This window comes from Hyperolius riggenbachi, chromosome 7, assembly GCF_040937935.1.
Source record: "Hyperolius riggenbachi isolate aHypRig1 chromosome 7, aHypRig1.pri, whole genome shotgun sequence".
In the NCBI taxonomy this organism is placed as follows: Eukaryota; Metazoa; Chordata; class Amphibia; order Anura; family Hyperoliidae; genus Hyperolius; species Hyperolius riggenbachi.
This window is the reverse complement of record NC_090652.1, coordinates 285,097,508-285,123,135: the sequence shown is the minus strand read 5'-3', so window position 1 is coordinate 285,123,135 and position 25,628 is coordinate 285,097,508. Positions and strand designations below refer to the sequence as shown.

The following is a 25,628-nucleotide window of genomic DNA, read 5'->3' as shown; positions in this document are numbered from 1 at the left end:
GAAGGGTATAAACCCAGTAATTGGTGTTGTCCAGAATGCGCACAATGCGTGGGTCACGTTCAATGCAGTCTAGCATGAATTGAGCCATGTGTGCCAGAGTCCTACCAGAATCCTCATCATCCTCTTGTGAGCGTTGTGATAGTTGTTGTGATGCATCATAGTCGTCACCTTCCTCCTGGTCTGCTTCTGCTGACCATTCGCGTTGAATTGTGGAAGTCCAACGTGCACCGCTCTGGCCCTCGTCAGTGGTGGCATGAAATTCCTGCTCCAACTCCAGCTGTTCCTCCTCCTCTTCTTCGTCATAGCTGCTGGGGCCAGCGTTCCCTGAGGCGGATGGCCTGATGTTGGTACCATCACGCTGATCGTTTTCTCCTTCAGATTCCCCCAGTTGCATCATGACAGCTGTTTCCTTGATTTTTAACATCGACCTCTTCAGTAAACACAGCAGTGGTATGGTAATGCTGACTGAAGAGTTGTCACTGCTCACAAGCAACGTGGATTGCTCAAAATTTTGGAGGACTTGGCAGAGGTCCAACATGTTGGCCCAATCGGATCCACAGAAGCTTGGCAGCTGGCCGGATGCGCCTCGGTACTGCGCCGTCATGTACTGGACCACTGCACTCTTCTGCTCGCAAAAGCGGGCTAGCATGTGCAGCGTAGAATTCCAGCGCGTAGGGACATCACACAGCAAGCGATGGTGGGGGAGATTGAAGCGCTCCTGCATCTTGGCGAGTGCCCCCGAAGCAGTACTGGAATTTCTACAATGTTTGGACACTCGACGCACCTTCAACAGCAGATCGGGCACGCCTGGGTATGTCCTCAGGAACCGCTGAACTACTAGGTTCATCACGTGCGCCAGGCAAGGGATGTGTGTCAGCTTAGCCAACCTTAAAGCGCGGATGAGATTACTCCCATTATCACACACAACCATGCCCGGTTTCAGGTCCAGCGGTGCCAGCCACAAATCCGTCTGTTCCTTTATTCCCCTCCAAATTTCCTCCCCTGTGTGCTGCTTATCCCCAAGGCAGATTAGCTTCAGCAACGCTTGCTGACGCATGCCAACAGCTGTGCTGCACTGCTTCCACGATCCTACTGCTGCTGGGTTAGCGTTTCCGGATGAGGTACAGCTTTGAGATGCGTTGGAGGAGAAGGAGTCAGAGAGGTAGGTGCTGCTGTTATCCAGTGGGAGGGACGGCGGTGCAGCTGTTTGTGGCGTGGGCAACACCCGTGCCGTAGCAGGTGAGGAATCGCTGCCAGGCTCCACAAGGTTCACCCAGTGCGCGGTAAGGGAGATGTATCGACCCTGGCCGAACGCACTCGTCCAGGTGTCAGTGGTGAGGTGAACCTTGCAGGCAACGGCATTCTTCAAGCTTCGGGTTATTTTGCTGACCACGTGCTCATGCAACTCAGGCACTGCAGAGCGTGCAAAGTGGTAGCGGCTGGGAACCACGTAACGTGGGATGGCCACTGACATCATGCCCTTGAAGCTGTTTGTCTCCACCAATCGATATGGCAGCATTTCGCAGGCCAGAAGCTTGGCTATGCTGGCTGTTACTGCCACGGCCCGGGGGTCATTTGCTGGCAATTTCCTCTTGCGCTCAAACATCTCCGACACAGACAACTGAACCGTAGCGCTGCACACGGAAGGGCTGTTGGTTGTTGTGTTTGATGAACACTGGGAGACCTCAAGAGCACTACTCCGGAAAGTGACAGTGTCAGCGTCGTCTGATGTTTGTGAATGTTGTGAACCACGCAATGGCTGGGCTACTGCTGCTGCTGAGGCGGGTCTGGTGGTGAGTCTGGTGAACCCAAGGGAGGCAGTGTTGTTTCTGGTACCCTGTCCTGACGCGTTTGCCCAAAGAGTGGGATGTTTGGATAGCATGTGACGGCTCATGCTGGTGGTGGAGAGGTTGTTAATATTTTTCCCCCTGCTCAGGCGGGTCTTGCACACCTTGCAAATCGCCATGGTAACATCCTCAGTGCAGTCTTCAAAGAAAGCCCAGACTTTGGAGCACCTGCCTCCTTGCTGGCGATTTCTGTTTGCTCCTCTTTTGCCTCTCACTTGAACTTCCACGCTTGTGGTGCCTGAAATTGCGCGCCGCCTACCTTGTGGCACAAGGCGAACTCGTGCAGCAGTGTGTTCTTCAACAGACTCATCTGTGCTGCTGCTACGACGGCGATGTTCTCGTTCACAAACAAAATCTGGGTCTCTGTCCACATTGTCCATACCCTCCTCTTCCATCTCCTCAAACTCGTCATATGTCATTGTGGGCCACCGCCGTGGAGTAGAGCTCCCCACAACAACCTCTGCGCAGCACACTCCAACGTCGTCTTCCAGATCTTGTCGGCCGACCTCCTGCAATTGCAACCCCTCCTGCCCAAATTGCTCTGGGATTTGGGTTTCCGAGTCCTCTTCGGACTCGCCTTGTATTTCAGTGCGCGGTGCATTTCCCACAGTTAACGGTTGTGAATCCAGGCACAACATTTCTGGCTGTTCCTCCATTGACCTTTGAAAGGTGGAAGTTTGTTGGGCTGGGAATAGCTCCTGCGAATACCCCATTGTGTCCTGAGGTAATTCATCGGACTGGTTATCTGGCAGTTGTGTGCGTGGTGTCGCTGCCGGTTGTGTCAGCTTTGTGCCCACTGGCTCCTTGTAACTGGCTGAGGACTCGGACCTCGTGCGTGATGTGCTGGTGCTGCTTAACCCACTGCTGGACGCTTGAGAGGTCATCCAAGTAATTATCTGGTCCTGTTCTTTTGGATTTGTGAGGGTTGTTGTCCTGGACAACATGGGCGGTATTGAGTGGGTTTTCTTGGGTGCTCCCCTGTGGCCTGTACGTGAACCGTCAGGGGAAACACCTCTTCCCTTGCCCCTCCCTCTTTCACCGGATTTCTTCCTCATTTCACTTATCCTTACAGTACACGCTGACTGGCAGCAGTACAGTGGCAGTACAGAAATGCTATACAGTACCACTATTCCCAGCAGCGACACAGAGCACAATGCTATACAGTGACGGGTGAGCGGTGTACCACTATTCCCAGCAGCGACACAGAGCACAATGCTATACAGTGACGGGTGAGCGGTGTACCACTATTCCCAGCAGCGACACAGAGCACAATGCTATACAGTGGCGAACGAGCGGTGTACCACTATTCCCAGCAGACACAGAACAGTACACAGAATGCTATATAGTGTGGCTGAACGAGCGGTGTACCACTATTCCCAGCAGCCACAGAACAGTACACAGAATGCTATATAGTGTGGCTGAACGAGCGGTGTACTACTGTTCCCAGCAGACACAGAACAGTACACAGAATGCTATATAGTGTGGCTGAACGAGCGGTGTACTACTGTTCCCAGCAGACACAGAACAGTACACAGAATGCTATATAGTGTGGCTGAACGAGCGGTGTACTACTGTTCCCAGCAGACACAGAACAGTACACAGAATGCTATATAGTGTGGCTGAACGAGCGGTGTACCACTGTTCCCAGCAGACACAGAACAGTACACAGAATGCTATATAGTGTGGCTGAACGAGCGGTGTACCACTGTTCCCAGCAGACACAGAACAGTACACAGAATGCTATATAGTGTGGCTGAACGAGCGGTGTACCACTATTCCCAGCAGACACAGAACAGTACACAGAATGCTATATAGTGTGGCTGAACGAGCGGTGTACTACTGTTCCCAGCAGACACAGAACAGTACACAGAATGCTATATAGTGTGGCTGAACGAGCGGTGTACTACTGTTCCCAGCAGACACAGAACAGTACACAGAATGCTATATAGTGTGGCTGAACGAGCGGTGTACCACTATTCCCAGCAGACACAGAACAGTACACAGAATGCTATATAGTGTGGCTGAACGAGCGGTGTACTACTGTTCCCAGCAGACACAGAACAGTACACAGAATGCTATATAGTGTGGCTGAACGAGCGGTGTACTACTGTTCCCAGCAGACACAGAACAGTACACAGAATGCTATATAGTGTGGCTGAACGAGCGGTGTACTACTGTTCCCAGCAGACACAGAACAGTACACAGAATGCTATATAGTGTGGCTGAACGAGCGGTGTACCACTATTCCCAGCAGACACAGAACAGTACACAGAATGCTATATAGTGTGGCTGAACGAGCGGTGTACTACTGTTCCCAGCAGACACAGAACAGTACACAGAATGCTATATAGTGTGGCTGAACGAGCGGTGTACTACTGTTCCCAGCAGACACAGAACAGTACACAGAATGCTATATAGTGTGGCTGAACGAGCGGTGTACTACTGTTCCCAGCAGACACAGAACAGTACACAGAATGCTATATAGTGTGGCTGAACGAGCGGTGTACCACTGTTCCCAGCAGACACAGAACAGTACACAGAATGCTATATAGTGTGGCTGAACGAGCGGTGTACCACTGTTCCCAGCAGACACAGAACAGTACACAGAATGCTATATAGTGTGGCTGAACGAGCGGTGTACTACTGTTCCCAGCAGTGACACACAATGACTGGGGGGGACCCTGGCTAGCGTGGCTGGAGCGCGAACTACCCTGCCTGCCTACCCAAAGCTAAACCCACAGACAAATGGCGGAGATATGACGTGGTTCGGGTATTTATTTACCCGAACCACGTGACAGTTCGGCCAATCAGAGCGCGTTCGGGTCCGAACCACGTGACCCGTTCGGCCAATCACAGCGCTAGCCGAACGTTCGGGGAACGTTCGGCCATGCGCTCTTAGTTCGGCCATATGGCCGAACGGTTTGGCCGAGCACCGTCAGGTGTTCGGCCGAACTCGAACATCACCCGAACAGGGTGATGTTCTGCAGAACCCGAACAGTGGCGAACACTGTTCGCCCAACACTACTGGAGATGAACAGAGATGTGAGTGACACTGATGGCTGCTGCGGTGTGGAGGCGAGCTGGCTACCTATACTGTAAGGGGGGAGTAGGAAAGGGAGAGATTAAGGGAGTCATCTGGCTACCAATACTGGAGGGGGAGGGTCATTAGGCTTCCTATAGTAGAGGGAAGGGGTCATCTTGCTACCTATACTGGAGGGAAGGGGGAAAAGGGTCATCTTGCTACCTATACTGAAGGGGGGTGGCTGATGACAGCGGCCTTGGGCGGTAAGGAGTACAAATCCGGCCCTGTGTGTTTCAGAATCCGAGCTTCGGCTCAGGTTCTCATAAGGTGAATGGATGATAAACCTATATCCTGGGAATCCTCTTGATCTGAGACAGACACTTGGATTTGAGGTGAAATGTCTTCAAGATGGCTTAAGAAGCTTTGCTGGATATGACCAATTTCAACAAGCTGCCCCATGACCTGAATAATGAAAACGTTCACATTCCACGACTTACCCACACTGCTGCAGGTTTCCCCATCAGAGTTGAGTGTCCAGCCCTCATAGCATGAACATTTGACAACATTTTTGTGCTGCTCACACACTTGGCTGCACCGTAGGTGCTTTGTACAATAGTCCACAATGTCACAGGTCTTGTTGTCAAAACTCAGGTACATTCCCTGAGGACAAGAGCATACAATGCCCCTGCCGGGGGCCACGCTGCACTGGTGACTGCAACCGCCATTGTTCAAATAGCACTCATCTGCAAGAGACACAAGAAGGGACATAAAATGAATAAACAACTGAAAACTGAAACTCAGGATTAGTCAGTGAGAAGCAGATCATTCTACGAGGCTTGCAAATGGACCAATCAAAAGCTGCAGCGGGTCTACTTAGAAGCAACATATTTTTGAATAAAATTTACTTGTTAAGGTGGAAGTGTTGGGAAGATGGAGAGTGACATGGTGCGCAGCAGGCAGAGGCAGCAAAAACATAGATGAGTTAACCCCCTCCTAAATTTTTCCATGTGCAAAACACATTTTTCCATGTGCAAAAAACAAAGTTCATATTCGCTGGCTCTTCCTCAATCACAACACAATTCATTTTGTGTCTTGCAATGTTATAAATTGTATTAATTATGTTACATTGGTCACTATAATTAGCAATTCTGTATTTTGTATATTGGTGTACTCCACGTTTGTTTCTTCATAGTCTATCGCCAATTTAGGGGGGAAGCCAATTAACTTATCTGCAAATTTTTGGGATGTGGAAGGAAACCAGAGTTCCTGTAAGAAACACATGTAAACACGGGGAGAACATACAAACTCTGTGCAGATAGTGCTCTGGCTGGGATTCAAACCGGGGACCCAGAGCTACAAGGCGAGAGTGCTAATCATCACCACTACGCCACCATGCGGCCCATGGGGGGGGGGGGGGGGAGACCATGGTAGTTCCCAACATGCTACGCTGAACAATAAATCATTCTCTGTTTCTTTATTCCAACAATAGAGTAAATAATGCATAATGCTTTTTACATCTCTGCTTTTTATCAAGCACTAGTACGAAGAAAAAGTACTAAACTTGCCTGCAGCAAGTGCTCAGATATAGGATTTCAATATACAGCTACAGAAGCATGGGCACAGCAGGTTGCCATAAGCGGTACTTTTGTTTTATTTGAACAAATATCAGCTAAATAATTAAGACGAAGAAGGCTGAAAATCCAGCCTTAAAGCCAAAGTTCAAGCACAGAACATAATTTCAAATTGGACACCAAGAAAAACATTAGAAGTTACATCAGGAGGTGCCAAAGGTTCATAAAACAGTTAAAACCAGGTTAAAATGAGACATGGTGGAATTACACCCATATGAAACTTTACCACAATGGATTGAATTAAGATGGCAAAAAAAAAAATCTTAAAGCGGACCCAAACCAAACATTTTTTTAATTCAAAATATTTAGTTGCACCACTCTGACACATACAAAGATAAATAAACACTCCTTCAAGCCTATGAGCATTTCATGCTTTTCACCCTTCTCTTTTCATAACTAGGGTTATACAGGTGGCAGTCATTAGCAATTCCTCCTTTGCCAGACACCTGCTATTCCACCAGTTTGCCGGATTCTGTCCCGGCAATATGAAAGGAAGGGAGGGGTTCCTCCAATAAATGTAAACTATTTTATATTTGTCATCATGCAGCTGAAAAAAGGCCGCTATTTATTATTATAATTTAGAAAATAGATTATTTTTCTGAAATCTTGTATTTTTAATTTGGGTCCACTTTAATACGACCTGTCATGGGCGAACCGTGAAAAACGCAAACAAAATCGGTTTAATGATCGCTGATTGTGTTTCACGTTTCAATCCAGACTGTACATCTAGAAACAGCAGAGGGCAAAGCCAGGGGTCTGTTTTCTTCAATCACCTGGGACCAAAAGCAAGGCATTCCCCAGCTAGCAGTTAGGTGTGAACTCTAGCACAAAAGGGACATCCTTTAGTCAGGGACCACACACCTAAGTGTGAACTCTGGCCTAAAAATTGGCCATTTGGCTCATTGCTGCCAGACAGAGCTTCAGCCCAGCAGGATACAGACAGAATGCAAACAACCATGAGCCAAGAAGTCTTGGCTATAGCTCATAGCTGAAATTTATAATTTTGCCTTTTTTTTTCTTTTAGAGATAGCCTACTTGTGAAAAGTATATAATTTTACTGCTAACGTCCAAATGAGTTTTGTTATAATTCATTTATGAAGCTGACATAACCAGCAACCCGGCTATTAAACTTCTCAGGAAGGGAATGTCACACACTATAAATGTCTGAAATAAATGTGATCCATATTCTTTGGGGATTGTGAATTTGCTACTATTATTTGTGTGCAATGAACGTGGTTTGATTTATAGAAATGTCACATATTTGGAATTTAAGATTACCTCTCACATAAGATGAAGCCCCAAGCTCCAGCCCAGGGAGGGACCCTTAGTTCTGCCCTCAAGAGCTGGGTCCTATATAAGCAAAGGACTGAAATCTGATAACGATCCTCCCTTTTTTTGTAACAACACGTAAATTTGGAGGCAGCATGAGGACCGTGCGGCTGGCCTCCATTCTGACTGAACTTTTGAAACAAAGGAACCCTCCAATTTGCTTGGACTTTCACACAAAGGACATCTTTCCCCCAAAATATCCAAGTATTAATTTTCTTTGTATTTGACCTTCTTTTTTACCTGTGGCTACTATCTCTATAATTGTTACTTTTAATAATTTTCTGTATATATTAATTATTTAAAATCTATTTACAATAAAAGACTTTAGATCATTTTACGGCTACCTACCTTATTTGAGCACCACAGAAAGAATCCTAGCCTTTCTGAAGATTTGCTACCTGAAGTGTTGTATTGTTTTTAGTCAGACCAGAGTGTTTTAACAATTTCAATAGTCAGAGCAGGTCCTTTGTCCTTTTACAGAGATGGTGACAGCCTTGCATCTGAAATATTGTGTACTAAAGTGTTTTTTGCAACCTCCCTCCTGGCCTGTTTGTTGCCCAATTCCAGTGGTTTCAGGGCATCGATTTAATCCATGTTATTGGATTGTATGTGTGTTGAAACATATTGGCTGTGTGTGTGTGTTTGGGGGGGGGGGGGGTGTCACGACCCACTAAAGTGTAGTTTCACTTGTGGGTAAGTCCACCACTTCCACTCTTTTTAACCTGGTTTTAATCATTTCATCACCCATTGGTGCCTCCTATTACGTTCTTCCATTGCCCTGTAACTCCCCCCCCCCCCCCCCCGTGGTGGAAGGTTGAGTTTTCTTCCTCCCTGTGACTATCTGGTGGTATGATTGGACATACCAAGTGGCAACAGGCTTATTCTCTCCATCAGCATTTTGTAGTTGGTTGTCCATCAGGTGGCCTCATCTTCTGAGTGCCTAGACATGTCTATACATTTTTGATCCCATCCATCAGACTTGCTACAATAGAAGTGGCTCTCAGTGGTTCCCCCGTCCTATCCTTGGGCAATCATAGTAACGACCAAGGAAAACATATTCATATTACAGACATCGCAACTCTTCTGACACTGCATGCAGTGGCTTAACTACAGGTGAGCAGCCCCTGCAACTGCAGGTGGGCCCAGAGGTGTAGGGCCCCGCAACAACTAACCTTTTCTCCCACCAATAATCCAGTTCAGGTGTTTTTGCAGCTACACATTATGGGTGTGAGGATCCTGATAGTCACATTTGCTTTATGACGCTTGCAAGACGGGCCCCAGGCTGTGAGATTCTCCAAAGGGAGGCAAGGGAAGTGTTGTGAACATTAAGGGGGTCCCATCAAAGTTTTGCTGGAGGGGGTGGGGCATGATTTGTAGTTACACCCATGACTGCATGTTTTGCAAATCATGACATTCTTTGGATATTTTATGCAGCATTCCAACTTTTTTGCTTTGGAAACAGGACTGTGTGCCATTTTTAACTATAGTTTGACATGCACTTGAGGACAGCAGTGTTAAACTCCCCTAAAGACCAGGCCTTTTTTTGTAAAATAGGCCACTGCAGGTTTAAGGCCAAGCTGCAGGGCCGCACAACTCTGCACACAAGTGATCCCCCCCCCTTTTCTCCCCACCAACAGAGCGCTCTGATCGCTCCCCATGTGTTTATATTTTATTTTTATAAATATTTTTGTTATTTATTTTATAATAAATGTTACTATTTTTTCCCCTAGGCCCGCCCTCCCTCCCCCCGCCAGCCAATTACTGTGACCAGCTGTCATAGGCTTCAGCCTATGACAGTCAATCACCTCTGATCCCCTGGAGGGGACAGCTTTGTCACACGGCTGTTCCCAGTACAGTGCTGCTGCAGATCGCGGCGCTGTACGAGTAATTAGACAGCAGTTTCGCCACCTAAGAGTCTCCCAAGTGGCGATCGCCACTCTGAGATTGAAGAAGAAGATGCGCGCACAGCCTGAGCGCGATCTCCTGCAAAACAGAGCCCCGGGGCTTTACGCCGATCGGAGTTAGGCGGTCCTGGGGCTGCTGCCACGGCCACGCCCACCGGCGTGAAGCGGTCGGCTAGTAGTTAAAGGCAGTTGATGACTAGAACACTCTGCAACAAGAGCTTGTAACAAGTGCATAATTTAGGTTTCTTATCAGTGGCGTAGCTATGGGCCCCGATGCAAGTTTTACATGGGGGCCCCACAAGCACTCTATACATAACACTTGACATGGTGCACCAAAACCTGCCAAGGATTTCCATAGTGTCAAAGGTGCAAGAAGGGGGATGGGAAACAGTTTGTTAATGATTACTACTATTTAAAGCATCTATAGACGTGGTTATTACCAGCACAGGACCAATATAGAGCTAATATTGTGCTTTAGGGAGGGCCCCTTGGGGCCCCTCTGGCCCAAGGGCCCCGAAGTGGTCGCTACCTCTGCACCCCCTACTGCTACGCCACTGTTTCTTAATGACCTTTTGTTATGTGTATACTTGTTTCATGTGATTCTAGCCTACAAGACAGACATGCTTTTAAAGTGATCAAAATCTGGCAGCAGTGGCCTAAAGCATCAGATGATTTGATCTTTGTTAACCATAGAAAATGTTACTGGAAGCATACTTTTGTACATTTCCTTTAAAGACCCAGCTAGTACTCATGTCATCATTACGGCCTCCGAACACCAGAGACCAAGATGAACAGACAGGTGGAAAATGGGCAATCTAAGTGGAGAAAATAGCATTTCCTTAACTGGCAGCGATTTCTATGTAGCTCAGAGCGCCATTTAAGGCTTTAAGCATCAGAAGGGAAGAGGAAAAAATGAGCTAAGAAATATTAAGTGACTTGCAGGAATTTCAGGGAAGTGCTTCAGTGAAAAGGTTACCATCTTGTGACAGTCTTTATTGTGTCTGACAAGGAGAACGTGTGTATCGTCAGAGAGGCCTCGTCTTAAGCACATGCGAGTAAGTGGAGGTGATTGGTAATTCCCAATCGGAGGTGCGAGGTGAAGTGTCAGGACACAATCAAATATTGGAAACAAAAATAACTTGCATTTTAATGACCTGGAAACAATGTGGATGGAAGGTCGATAAGGGCAGGGGGAAGGGAACAAAATGCTGGATGCTGTTTAAAAACGACGCCAAATTTAAAAGGAACCTGTGGCGTGAGACCTATGGACGGTGCCATATTTATTTTCTTTTAAACTATACCAGTTGCCTGGCGGTCCTGCTGATCTTTCTGATCACTAGTACAAATTACACACCTGAAGCAATCATGCAACTAGTCTTGTCAGATTTCATGTAACACTAAGGTTTGGACCACACCTGTCTAAATAATATGTTTTTTTCATTGGTTAGAGTTACATAGTTTGGTTGGAAAAATACATTTGTCCATCAAGTCCAACCAGGGTTAGGCATCAGGGAGGGGGTCCATTGGGGTTAGGCATTGGTGTGTGTGTGTGTGTGTGGGGGGGGGGGGGGTTGAGTCAGTTAGCGTTAGGCATTGGTAGAGGGAGGGCTCGTATGAGAATAGGGTTAGGTTTAGCATTAGTAGAATATCAGTAACATGTACCGATATTTTAGTATTGGAATTACCAATGCCCAAATGTAGAAGCCTGGCTTTAATGGCATAAAGAGAGAATTTGCATATTCTGTATTGGTGCATTGTGGGTAGCCACAGCTGTTCACTGAATTATTGCACACTCCTTCTGTTTTAAGAAGGCAAACCTCACTAGGCATTGCTTTTTAGTAGGAGGGCTTGTCGTCTCTTAGTTCCCTATACTTTCCTTGTGGTTTTGGGTCACCCCGAACTGCTTGGTTACTATATTTTACTTAAAGGGAGCCTGGTGAGAGAGATATGGAGGCTGACATACTTCTTTAATTTGAAACAACACCATTTGCCTGGTTTTCCTGCTGATCATTCATCTGCTACTTTGAGCCATAGACACTGAACAATCATGCAGATCAGGTGTTTCTGACTGGATTAGCTGCATGCTTGTTTCAGCTGTGTGATCCAAACACTGTTGCTGTCATAGAGATCATCAGGGCTGCCAGGCAAATAGTATTGCTTAAAGTGGACCTGGAACTCTTACACAGGACAGAAGAAAAATAGAGAAATGCACCCTGTGTGTATTTAGAGAGTTTAGCCTGTCTAATCCCATCTTATCTGTGACAAATCACAACTGTAATATGATCTATCTGCTGTGTCAGCTGGCTGCCTCGGCAGAGCAGCTAATTTCTAAACACAGGATGTTAACCCTATGTGTGTTTCCATGAAAGCAGGAAGTAGACACACTTCAGATTTACTGCAGGATTTGTACCAGCTGCAACATACAAATGTATGTCTTTAAAAGTTATTATGATGTTGGATATCTTTTAAAGCAAAGAGGAAGTTCTGAATTCAGGTCCGCTTTGAATGGAAATAAACATAGCAGCCTCAATATATAGCTCACTTCAGGTGTCCTTTAAAGAGACACTGAAGCGAAAAAAAAATATATGATATGAATTCTATGTGTAGTACAGCTAAGAAATAAAACATTAAGAGCAGAGACACAAGTCTAATATTGTTTCCAGTACAGGAAGAGTTAAGAAACTTTAGTTGTTATCTGTGCAAAAGAGCCATTGAGCTCTGAAAGTTGCAGAGAGCGCTGTCTTCTGAAGCTTGTTATCTCAACTGCCAGTCACTGTACTGTTTTTTTCTTCAGCTGAGGACAGGTCAATAGTTCACTGGCTTGCTCTGTAAAATCATTTACAATGCTAAGTAGTGTGTAAACTGCACATATTAGAGAATGATGCAATATTATAAAAAAAACACTATATAACTGAAAATAAAAAATATGAGAATATTTTCTTTGCTACTAATGTTCTAGTATTTATCCGTACTACACAGTCAATTCATTATATCATCAATTTTTTTTATGCTTCAGTGTCTCTTTAAGAGCCTGCAGTTCACTATATTGAAAAAAACGGCTTCCTAATACAACATATACACAGCTGTATGCAGCCTCTCTGTCCAGCTTCAAAACCTACAGTATGGGTGTCTCAGGGGAGCCAGGGGGAGGGTGGTAATAAAGGCATACATAAAATAGAGATATAAGGACAGGCACACAGTTATGCGGACTGTTATATGGATAGACCGACAGTTATGAGGACTGACTCTACACATTACTTTTAAAAGACTGGCGTCCAAATGACTTTAAAATTGAAATGGAAGGAAATTGCGGAAGCCGGGTCCAAGAGATGCGCATAATCATCCCCTCCGGGATAACCGGCGTGCCAGCGATCTCCACATAAATTAGGTTTTTGCCTGGCTAATGAATTAAATATCGCTTCCGGGAAGAAAAATTACATTTGATCATAAGTTTCATCTTCGTGCCATGAAAAGAAGTAATGGGAAGCGCTATATCAAGGCAACTTTCACCAGGGGCTCGGCAAGCGTTATAAATAGACACTCAATGGGAGGAAACTCATCTATATATTTACTGGCTGTGAGTCAGACCTGGAAGGGGCCAGTGACAGCGGACCATGATAAATTCATCTTGCGCTATTGTAGATTATATAGGACTGCAGACACACAATAGGAGAACTTCCAGAAAAGCACCTTTTCCTTCCCCTCCTCTCTAAACTGAACAGCCACAAAACCTGCGAGTTTAAAGAGAACCTGAGACTAGAAGCGTCTCAGGTCCTATACTTACCTGGGGCTTCCTAAAGCCCCCTTTAGGCTGCAGAGTTCCTCGCTGTCTCCCCCCAGGTGGCTCCTGTCACCCGCAATACTGTCCGAAAAGCCTGGGCGAGTCATGCTTCATTGTGCACGTGCGACCCGGCCAGGCGCGCTCCCCCATCGCGCCTTTGTCACTGAGAGTGTTATGCAGCTGAGCAGTAGTACTGCGCAAGCGTAGGACGCTCCCAGCTGGGGGAGGGTGATGAGGGAGCGCGGCGGGCCACGCATGCACAATAAAGCGTGACTCAGCCAGGCTTTTGGGAGGTATTGTGGGTGACTGGAGCCACACGTGGAGATGGCGAGGGATGAGTGGCCTTAAAGAGACACTGAAGCGAAAAAAAAACTATGATATTATGATTTGTATGTGTAGTACAGCTAAGAAATAAAACATTAAGAGCAGATACATCAGTGTAATTGTTTCCAGTACCGGAAGAGTTGAGAAACTCCAGTTGTTATCTCTATGCAAACAAGCCATTAAGCTCTCCGACTAAGGGCCCTTTTCCACTAGCGCGTTTGCGCTGGCTGATTTGGAAAGTCGCAAACCGCTAGTGATTTTACAATCACTATGGTTTGCTTTTTAACATAGGAATCGCGGTAGGTCATTTCCACTACCGCGATTCATTTTTTTACAGGAACGCAAACACGCGGCGGAGCGATATTTGCCGCGATTTTGCTGTGCAGTGCATAGCATAGCAAAATCGCGGCCGCAAACGTTGGGAAATCGCCGGTAATTTTTTAGATTTTTGATTCAGCAATCGCTAGCGTTCAGCGTGAACGCTAGCGACTGCTAGTGGAAAAGGGCCCTTAGTCTTAGTCGTGGAGAGGGCTGTTATCTGACTTTTATTATCTCAAGTGTAAGTGAACTGTTTACTTTTTCTCTGCTAGAGGAGAGGTCATTACTTCACAGACTGCTCTGAAAGAATCATTTTGAATGCTGAGTGTTGTGTAATCTGCACATATTATAGAATGATGCAATGTTAGAAAAAACACTATATACCTGAAAATAAAAGTATGAGAATATTTTCTTTGCTGCTAATCTTCTAGTAATTATTCATAGTACACAACCAATTCACTATATCATATTTTTTTTTCGCTTCAGTGTCTCTTTAAGGAGGCTTAAGGAAGAGCCAGGGAAGTGTAGTACCGGAGACGCTTCTTGTCTTAGGTACACTTGAACTACGGGGAGCAGTCCTTGCGACTGCAGGGGGCACAGAGCTGTAAGGGGCAAAGCCGGATTTTTACATTTCGGCCCCTAGGCCAGATATGTTGTGGTTCCCCTTCCATGGGCAGCAGAGCCACTCCCATTCCATGTGCAGCACCCTCTTCCATGCGTTGCAACCCTTCTATTCCTTGGACAGCTCCCTTGGACATCAGTTTCTCTCTTTCATGTGTTTCTGCCCATGTGCAGCCTTCTCTTCCATATGCAGCAACGCCTATTTCATTTCCAGGTACTCCCTCGGGTTTCTGCCGCCCAAAGCCCTGGCCTTTTGGGACTTTACAGAAATTTGGCCCTGGTAACGGGGCTCCAGCTACTAATTCAATCCCCCCAATAATGGGTTCCATCTTTCAGATCAGGTGTTTCTCTGGCCATACGTGTTATGGGTGTGAAGAAGATTATGATGTCCTTAATTGTTTTATGACCCTTGCAAGATGGGCCCCCAGGCTGTGCGGGTCATGAGGAGTAGGCAAAGGGTGTTAACATTGACGGGGCCCCTTCAAAGTTTTGCTGGGGATCCCCATGATTTGTAGTTACTCCACTGGCAACAAGCTGCCTAAAAGAAATGCTAAGGATTTCCCTTATTTACAAAATGACTCACTGGAAAGGAACCATACAAAGATGCTAGGCAGCTTCTCCACTCATTTCCACCCTATTGGCAGTTGGACTGAACAACTACAGTCCAGTAAGCGCTTTGGTAAATAAAAAAAGAATTGAAAATCCCTCATGAGGAGAGATCTATCAGATTTGCACTACCTACTGTGACAGCAAGATAGGAAAATGGTCATTTATAGAACATTTAACTCTGAGAGAAATGTACATTTTATATGTTGTCCTTTAAGATAGATATAAACCTTAAATTACTGTCATCCAGAACAACCATTGCTGATCTTTCCAGATGACAGGTTCATGAATGAGTATTTTAACCACTTTTGGTTCCTGGACGTAAATCTTATGACCAAATTAGCTACACTACAGGTTCCTATACGTGAGACTTGTGCCCAGCACTAAAAGCTGCTGCGCTCGTGCACGCCTCCATCACTTGTGGCACGCTTGTGCACGCTCATGCACATGCATGCTTGTGCACTAAACCCATTGTGAATAATTGCTGGCTGCTAGCAGCAGTCATTCAAATAAAGTTACAGGGGGTGCATATATATATATATATATATATATATATATATATATGTATATATATATATATATATATATATATATATATATATATATATATATATATACACATATATATATATATATATATATATATATATATATATTTATTTTATTTTTTTGAATCAAAGTAACAGTGTAATAATAAAAAAATAAAGTTGTTTTTTGTGTGTGTGAAATTGTATCCCCTACCAAACTAATTAACCCCTTGTGTCACCTATACCTGGCTTTAAAAGTTGAGGTCACCTGTAATTTTTTCAGTCTCCTTCCTGCCCTTCCGAATTGTGAGCGGGCGATAAGAAGAGGGGGTTAACTCACCTAATCGCCTCTTACAGCGTCAGGCGTCCATGGCAACAGTAGCCACACATGGCACACCGTCACGTGGGAGGGAGGAGAGAACTCCAGCCGCCTGCGGGCCGTAGTTTGCCCAGCGCTGTCTTAGAGGATATTGGCATAGGACATTTTGGAGGATAACGGTGTAGGTTCATTAAAGGTAAATATTTATGGTACTTAAGAAAATGTAATGACTTTTTTCATGGTCACATTTTCATTCTAACTTAACCCTTTGTGTAAATGGGTATGGGGTACATTAGTACCCCTATACCCATCTCACTTGGGGCAGGCATCTAGGACCATCCCTAATTCTAAACTATACAGAGATGATAAAAACTTGATTTTTATTGATAAGACTCAATTTTACTGCACGGACTCTGCCATTCTCAAACTACTGTGAGAAAATGCCTTTAAATGTTTAAATAGAATTTTCTAAGCATGAACATAAACACACAAAAAGAAAACAAAGGGGCTTTATGTGTAAAATGTGATTATAAACTGGAACGTACCACAGATTTGGCCTTCATCAGATCCATCAGGGCAATCTCTTTTCCCATTGCAGAGCTTTTCAGGCTGCAGGCACATGGAGGTATCATTAGCACAAGGGAATTTGGGTGGCCCACACATATAGCCTTCGCAATTATCCTCATCTGAATGGTCCTCACAGTCAATATCGCCATCACAAACCCATGCATTGCTTATGCATCTCCCTTTAGGAAACAAACACAGTTATCAGAAGACAGAAAGGACCACAAGTTCATGTAATTTTGAACCATTTTTTTGATTCCACGTGGTGTACTAAGGAGGCTTCATGTGGACCATACCATTTACCATGTAAGAAAGTCATCAAATTATGAACTATTTAGGTCATAAACAGAGGTGATCAATTCTGGTATTTTTTTTCTGCAATCCATGGTGAATGTTTGCCTTTTGGTTGGCACTATGGCTCTTGACGGAGTGTGTGGCTTCAAACAGCAAGTATGCACTGTGACTTTGTACTCTTTGATTATTACATAAAAAGATTAAAAACCCTGATGATTTATGGAAGTCCTATGGACGGAAACATCTCTTAATTGAGCTCATTTACAGCGGGAGATAACCCAAAAGTAATTTTTTAATATCATGCCACGCTATCCAGGGGCGTAACAATTAGAGATGGCCCGAACCTCTGCAAAAAGTTTGGTTTGTGCGAACTTCCACGAACCGCAATAGACTTCAATGGGGAGGCGAACTTGGAAAACTAGAAAAAATTATGCTGGCCACAAAAGTGTTGGAAAATATTTTTCAAGGAATCTAACACCTGGAGGGGGGCATGGCGGAGTGGGATACATGCCAAAAGTCCCGGGGAAAAATCTGGATTTGACGCAAAGCAGCGTGTTAAGGGCAGAAATCATACTGAATGCTAAATTGCAGGCCTAAAGTGCTTTAAAACATCTTACATGTGTATACATCAATCAGGGAGTGTAATTAGAGTACTGCTTCACACTGACACACCAAACTCACTGTGTAACGCACCACAAACAGCTGTTTGCGTAGTGACGGCCGTGCTGGACTGGTACGCACCATGGCCAGAGTGCTCTTCCTCACTCAGTGATGTCAGGTAATGTCTGATGCCTTATCAACTTTCAATGGTTCTCTCTCTTGTTAAAGCTTACATCTATTTTTGTAAATACTTGTTCTGCTTGCTGTTCAGTACCTGCATCAAGAATCTGTTATGGAGGGCAAGTCTGCCATTGTGAGTGACTACGGGTAATGGCCGGGGAATCCTGGTTCTACTCCGGTCCGGAGTGGGAGCCTAAGAAACGGCTACCACCACCACACATCCAAGGAAGGCAGCAGGCACGCTGTGGGCAAAGGAGCAGGAACGGCTACCACACACATCCGAGGAAGGCAGCAGGCAGGGCATGCACGTCCTGAGGTAGTGACAAAAAATAACAATACAGGAGGACTTTCGAGGCCCTGCTGTATATGTGAAATGAATCAACTTTAAATCCTTTAACGAGAATCTGTTATGGAGGGCAAGTCTGATGGTGCCTTCACTGCGACTCACCAGGTTGGTCACCTCCTCAGGGAGGCAAGAATCTGTCATGAAGGGCAAGTCTGCACTCGCAATGACCACGGGTAATGGCCGGGGAATCAGGGTTCGATTCCGGTCCGGAGTGGGGGCCTAAGAAACGGTTTTGTGTTCAGTGCTCTCAGCCCAGCCTCTCTACCCGTTTCCCAAGTGCTGTGTACTGTAGTGATGCTGGAGAGAAGTCTGCAAAGTCATTTCTGCTTCATCAGAGGAGGACAGAGTAAGTGCAATAAGCTGAGGTTGGGAGCAGCCTTCTGTGTACCTTTTTCTCGATGCGTTTTCAGCACACCACGTGTGTCTGTATGTGTGAAAACATGCACATTTATCACAGAAACAAATGTAACTGAGAAAATGCGTGCAGTGCTTCACTGCTGTCTGTTTTTATCTGCATGGGGAGAACACATTAAATCGTGCACTAGCCAATTGAATAATAATAATAACATTGGTTCTCAGTTTACCTGTGCAGGAATTGAGGGGGTGGGGAGGGGGTCCCATCCAAAGTTTTCAGGGGGGCTCAGTGATTTTCAGTTACACCCCTGACACTATACTGAACCAACATACAGTATTTTCCTTGTTTTACACTATAAACCTCTTTGCAGGGCCTTCTAAATCATAAGCACTGAAACAGATTCACGGAGATGAAAAAGCAAGTTCTTAGCATAATCCTAATGAATAAAATGCTCTGAGATAAAATACTGTATACTACAGAGTTCATCTTTATTTAATTGCACAAGTCACATCAGAACACTTCCAGCTTGACAAGAGTTTGTACTCTCTTTCATGCCAGACAGACTGAGACCAGACTGCAGCCTTGTTGACATGTGTTTCATTTCCAATATCAATCACTGTACATCTTCTATTAGGAAAAAAAGAAAACATCCAATTGTGTAGTACTGGAAGAATCAAATTTGAATTACAAATTGTTTTATTATGCAAAGAATAAAAAAATGGAAAATGAGGAGTAGAGTTTTTTTTTTTTCTCTTACAAAAGAAATTCACTGAAGTAAATCTGCTTAATTAAATATATTTTACTTTCTAGCATCTAAGAAGGAAAAAGTGGAATATAAAATGTAGCCTTGACTCCACAGGGTAGTGAAGTACAGTCAGATTATTAATACTGAAGGCAAGAGAGTTTAAATGGGTATTAGACTTTCAAATTAAAGCCTAGTTCCATATATATATATATATATATATATATATATATATATATATATAATGAAGCCACCTGAACCACATAATTCAGGCGGCAAAACCTAAAAATCTAGGGGCAGAAGCCAGCACTTGGGCATTTGGGTCACCTGGCTTTCCAGCTCGCCTACTTGGCACACACTATCCTCCTCATCCATGAATCCCCGTCCTCATTCGATCGGTGGAACCTTCCCTGACCAATCAGGCAGGGGTGCTAGCGCCAGACCAGCCAATCACAGCCGCCCGCTGCTCCTTTTGCTAGCTAGTATCGATGATATTGTAGGCCTGACCATGTCACCGTAATTTTGCCAATCACCACACTTGATTAGTAGCAGTGACATCCTTCAAACTTTTAGACAGCAGAAAGTCTAGAACTGGCTGTACAAAGGGACAGAGGTTAATATCTTCATTCTTGTCTTCTTTAGAAGACTTTTCTCCCAGTTTCTGTCTCTGCACCCTGTATGAATTCTCATAGCTTTAATGAAAATTCAGGAGGTTTTGGAAACAGGAAATGAGGGTTGGCAACAAAAGTCAGAGGTTCTACCTCTTCACTTACTCACTCTAGTCACTCACTCACTCACTCTAAAGCATTGTACACATTAGTCAGAACTCAGCTGTGGAGATCTTTCAGGGGACATCTCACCTGTAGTGTTGGGCGAACATCTAGATGTTGAGGTTCGGGCCGAACTCCGAACATAATGGAAGTCAATGGGGACCCGAACTTTCATGCTTTGTAAAGCCTCCTTACATGCTACATACCCCAAATTTACAGGGTATGTGCACCTTGGGAGTGGGTACAAGAGGAAAAAAAAATAGCAAAAAGAGCTTATAGTTTTTGAGAAAATCGATTTTAAAGTTTCAAAGGGAAAACTGTCTTTTAAATGCGGGAAATGTCTGTTTTCTTTGCACAGGTAACATGCTTTTTGTCGGCATGCAGTCATAAATGTAATACAGATGAGAGGTTCCAGGAAAAGAGACCGGTAACGCTAACCCAGCAGCAGCACACGTGATGGAACAGGAGGAGGGCGGCGCAGGAGGAGAAGGCCACGCTTTGAGACACAACAACCCAGGCCTTGCATGAGGACAAGAAGCCTGCGGAAAGCAATTTGCTTTTTGTCGGCATGCAGTCATAAATGTAATACAGATGAGAGGTTCCAGGAAAAGGGACCGGTAACGCTAACCCAGCAGCAGCACACGTGATGGAACAGGAGGAGGGCGGCGCAGGAGGAGAAGGCCACGCTTTGAGACACAACAACCCAGGCCTTGCATGAGGACAAGAAGCGTGCGTACTACTGTTCCCAGCAGAGACACAGAGTGGCAGTAAACACAATGCTATACAGTGGTGGGTGAGTGGTGTACACAGAGTGGCAGTAAACACAATGCTATATAGTGTGGGTGAGCGGTGTACTACTGTTCCCAGCAGCGACACAGAGCACAATGCTATACAGTGGTGGGTGAGTGGTGTACTACTGTTCCCAGCAGCGACACAGAGCACAATGCTATACAGTGGTGGGTGAGCAGTGTACTACTGTTCCCAGCAGCGACACAGAGCACAATGCTATACAGTGGTGGGTGAGCGGTGTACTACTGTTCCCAGCAGCGACACAGAGCACAATGCTATACAGTGGTGGGTGAGCGGTGTACTACTGTTCCCAGCAGCGACACAGAGCACAATGCTATACAGTGGTGGGTGAGCGGTGTACTACTATTCCCAGCAGCGACACAGAGCACAATGCTATACAGTGGTGGGTGAGCGGTGTACTACTGTTCCCAGCAGCGACACAGAGCACAATGCTATACAGTGGTGGGTGAGCGGTGTACTACTGTTCCCAGCAGCGACACAGAGCCTAATGCTATACAGTGGTGGGTGAGCGGTGTACTACTGTTCCCAGCAGCGACACAGAGCACAATGCTATGCAGTGGTGGGTGAGCAGTGTACTACTGTTCCCAGCAGCGACACAGAGCACAATGCTATACAGTGGTGGGTAAGCGGTGTACTACTGTTCCCAGCAGAGACACAGAGTGGCAGTAAACACAATGCTATATAGTGTTGGTGAGCGGTGTACTACTGTTCCCAGCAGCGACACAATGACTGGGGGGACCCTGGCTAGCCTGGCTGGAGAGAGAACTACCCTGCCTGCCTACCCAAAGCTAAACCCACAGACAAATGGCGGAGAAATGACGTGGATCGGGTATTTATTTACCCGAACCACGTGCCCCGTTCGGCCAATCAGAGCGCGTTCGGGTCCGAACCACGTGACCCGTTCGGCCAATCACAGCGCTAGCCGAACGTTCGGGGAATGTTCGGCCATGCGCTCTTAGTTTGGCCGAACACCATGAGGTGTTCGGCCGAACTCGAACATCACCCGAACAGGGTGATGTTCTGCAGAACCCGAACAGTGGCGAACACTGTTCGCCCAACACTACTCACCTGTGAATATCGCGTGTGCAGCAGGAGTCAGGAATACCTCACCCAAAGAAGGCATCCTGTGGAAGGGTATCTACCTTAAATACAGTGTTTGGTAATGTGGTTGTGATATGCTCTCAACTTTGTATAGATTTATGATTTTTCCAATGAGCAAAAAACGGGTAATCATTTTCGGCTGAGTGAGAAAAATTTGCATGCATGCTGGTAATTGCATCTCACTGGCCATGTATAAACAAGAGCATGCAGGTTAAATATTAAAGCTGATTGTTCATTTAATCCCTTTTCAGAAATCTTTAAATAATTTATTCAGTGAGTTGTAAGGGTATCAACAAATTTGTCCGTGTGTGTAAATGTATTTATTTATATTTTTGCTGTAGAAGTTAGTAATAGGCATGTTCAGATGCTGCATAATATGTTAGCATTTTATAAAGTGTAAGGGCCCTTTTACATTTAATCAGTTGGTATGCGTTAGTACGCGTTTTTTCCATAGCAGTGCATTGGGAAGAAGATTTCAGTTAAAACGTTAAAGAGAACCTGTACTGAGTAAAAATATTTAAAATAAACACAGAAGCTTACCATTTTCTTCTGACAATAATCCCTTCCAGTTCTGACAATATTTTGTCAGATCTGAAATATATCAGTTGCTGTCAATAAAATATCAGATGCTGTCAGTTATAGCTGAGAGGAAAACTGATGTAGCAGGTAATGTCCATGTTTCCCTATGGCTCAAGTGGGCGATGTTATACAGTTTAACTGTGTGCTGACCAGAAAGCGGTTATGGGTAATGGCCATTTTCAAAATGGAGGACGGAAAATTCCCTTGATCACAGTGAACAAATAGGACACGGGACAGGAGAAAGACACTGAGGAGTAGACTACATGGAAGGTAAGTATGACTTGTGTATGCTTATTTTGACTTTTAATTTTCAGTTCAGGTTTTCTTTAAGTGTGAAAAGTGCCATAGGAAAACATGTGACTTACTTTGAAAATCAGTTTTCTTTCCGTTTTAACTGAGAGCAACTGATTAAGTGTAAAAGGACCCTAAACCGTAGACTGTTGTGGACATTTACAGGCGTTCTGAGTTTTTGCATCCATATGCCACGGACGAGTAAAGGCATTTTAGTGAAAGACTACTTCCTTCTGCAGCCGACATCTATAGGTGTTTTTGTTTCCCCATATTATTGAGCCACAGGTGCCTAAAAGGCATTTAGATTTAACTCAGTGCCAACTTTCGATTTACTTGAAATATGCAAATAATTCTAAGTTGATGCAGGATTATGCAAATGCTACTGCAAATCTATGCAGCTTGAAAAGGAACCAATCAAATGCTTTCACTGCAAGATTTGATTTGCAAAGTTTACAATAGATTTTTATAATAATTCTCATTCAACTCAAATTCAGTTGCACCTCTACGATGTCCCTCCTGACTAATGTGGAACTTGGTACATGTAAATGTGTGCAAGACATGTAATAAACACAATGCAAATGGTACTGGTGTCCGTGATGTGACAAGAGGGGAGCAGCACCTGCAATTGCAGAACGGCCCAGAGCTGTGGGGGGGGCCCCAACTTATATTCTTCCCTTCGTCCAATACAGGGCACTATACTTCAGATCAGGTGTTTTTGTGGCTACACTTCTTATGGGGGTCAAGATCATGATGGCTAGGGCCGGTTCTAGACTTTTTTTTGCCTGAGGAAAACTTGTGAGGATGCGCCCCCACCCCAAATTGGAATGATCACACAGCAGCCGACAATTTGCGCTGCACGTAATAGCTGTAGTGAGCCCCCCCCCAAAAAAAACACCCTCAGTATAGGTAGGTAGCCAGGTATAGGTGCCCATAGTGTTGGTAGCTAGGTACAGTTGCCCCCAGTAGGTTAGCCAGGTATAGGTGCCCCCAGTATTGGTAGCTAGGTACAGTTGCCCTCAATAGGTTAGCCAGGTATACTTGCCCCCAGTATAGCTTGGCCAGGCACTCTCTTCAATTCCTGTTTCTGCCTGGTGCTGCTCCCAGATTTCTGCTGTCTGAGGAAGTCGCCTCACTTGGCATCATGGGCCTGATTATGGCCTCGCTTGTTTTGTGACCCCTGTGAGATGGGCTCCAAGGCCGTAAGGGCACCAAGGGGAAGCAAGGTAAGGGGTGTGTACACTGAGAGGGGGGCCATCAAAGTTTTGCTGGGGGGCACCATGAATTGTAGTTATGCCACTGACTGGCGTCTATATTTTAAAAGAAAAATAGCTGGCAGTCTAAGTGTTAATAATTTTACCATATACAGATAGCCTCCAATGTCGGCTTTGCTTAAAGAGTAACTGTCAGGCTGCAGAAGCTAATTTAAACCTCTATTCTACTGTGTTAAACAGTTTAGAAGGAAGCCCAAAAGCCATTAGTGAAGATAAAAATCTCAGTTACCTTTGATGTGTGCTTATCTTAAAGGCTGTTATAGACCCATAAGGACGCAAGCCGCATACTAAACTGCAAAGCATTCTGGGGCCCTCCCCTCGGCTGCTAATGAGACGTTACAGCAGCTTCTAATCAGTCCAGCGCGTAGCACTGATAAATCTCCGGGCAGAGTACACTGCAGGAGTCAGCTATTGTTCCTAGCCACATGGCTCATTAATATTCACTGCACACTGTGTTGTTCAAGTACCAGCTTTTCTGTGATCAGGAAGCAGGCAGGACATGACGACACATTTGACAGAAAAACATGGGGCCTGCCATGAGCTGTCAGGAGCATCTATCTCTGCATATACTATATACAAATTCTGTGAAATCCAAACGTGGACAGTGAAATGCATATGTAATGTAAGTACAGCCAATCTTTAGCTACTGATATATGTGTTTATTTTCTCTGAGACCTTATACCTAACAGCTCCTCTTTAAACAAGCTTACAGTCTATAGTTCTTTATGTTTTTTTCTTTTTACTAACGAAATGGGAAAATTAATGGTTTGTTCCAGGCCTTGTGCAGCGGCTTTCACAGCTGGAGCACCCAGAGGAAGGAGACAGTCTGTGGCTTGTGTGATTTAATGCAAAGTCTCAAAGAACCAAAAGAAACGAGAAATTGATTTCTGTCCAATTGCTGCTTCACTGCGTCTTGCAAAGCCAATTTGGGCTTGTATACTGTGTCAGGTCAATTGCCTGGGAAGTCACATGGGACCGCGATGGGTAGTAGAAGAAAACTCCAAGGCACAATTAGTGTACACACGGATTTAGCGGAGCAGCGGCGAATAAAAGGAGTGTTTGTTGTGAAGACAACCATCATATCTAGCACGAAAACCCAGACAGCGACACCGAGATGTAAGCCGAGTCCCAATCCTCGGCGAACAATTCCACAATCAGACACGGGAAAGACCGGCGTAATTAGTGCAGCCCCTTAATGAATATTCAGCGCTCTCATTATTTTAAATTGTCCCCCAAGGATTGCCCTTAAGGCATCCCAGATGATGCAATTGCCGGTATAATTGAATAATCTTTTTAGGGGAATTTTTCCCTTTTGAATAATCACAAATATAAGGGGAAAAAAAGTTAAGTTTTTTTTTAAATTATTAACCAGTTCGAGACCGCCCATAGTCAAGTCATTTTAACACTGGCGGCTCCTGAGCACGGGACGCAATATCGCGTTCCCGTCGGCACAGATCTCCGCTGTCTAAAGACAGTGGCTGCTGACCTCCTGATTA

The 25,628-nt window shown here is 45.1% G+C and overlaps 1 protein-coding gene across 6 annotated transcripts in view; it reads right to left on the bottom strand.

The window, feature by feature from the left end:
• The window catches only part of LRP1B (LDL receptor related protein 1B), a 2,031,260-nt gene that overhangs the window by 782,818 nt on the left and 1,222,814 nt on the right, over positions 1-25,628 (bottom strand). For all 6 annotated transcript variants that reach the window (XM_068245873.1, XM_068245875.1, XM_068245874.1 and 3 more), the window contains exons 22-23: positions 16,775-16,975; positions 5,367-5,612 (exon numbers count right to left, since the gene is read on the bottom strand). In XM_068245873.1, the coding sequence (XP_068101974.1) occupies positions 5,367-5,612; positions 16,775-16,975 (447 nt within the window). The remainder of the gene's footprint in view (positions 1-5,366; positions 5,613-16,774; positions 16,976-25,628) is intronic.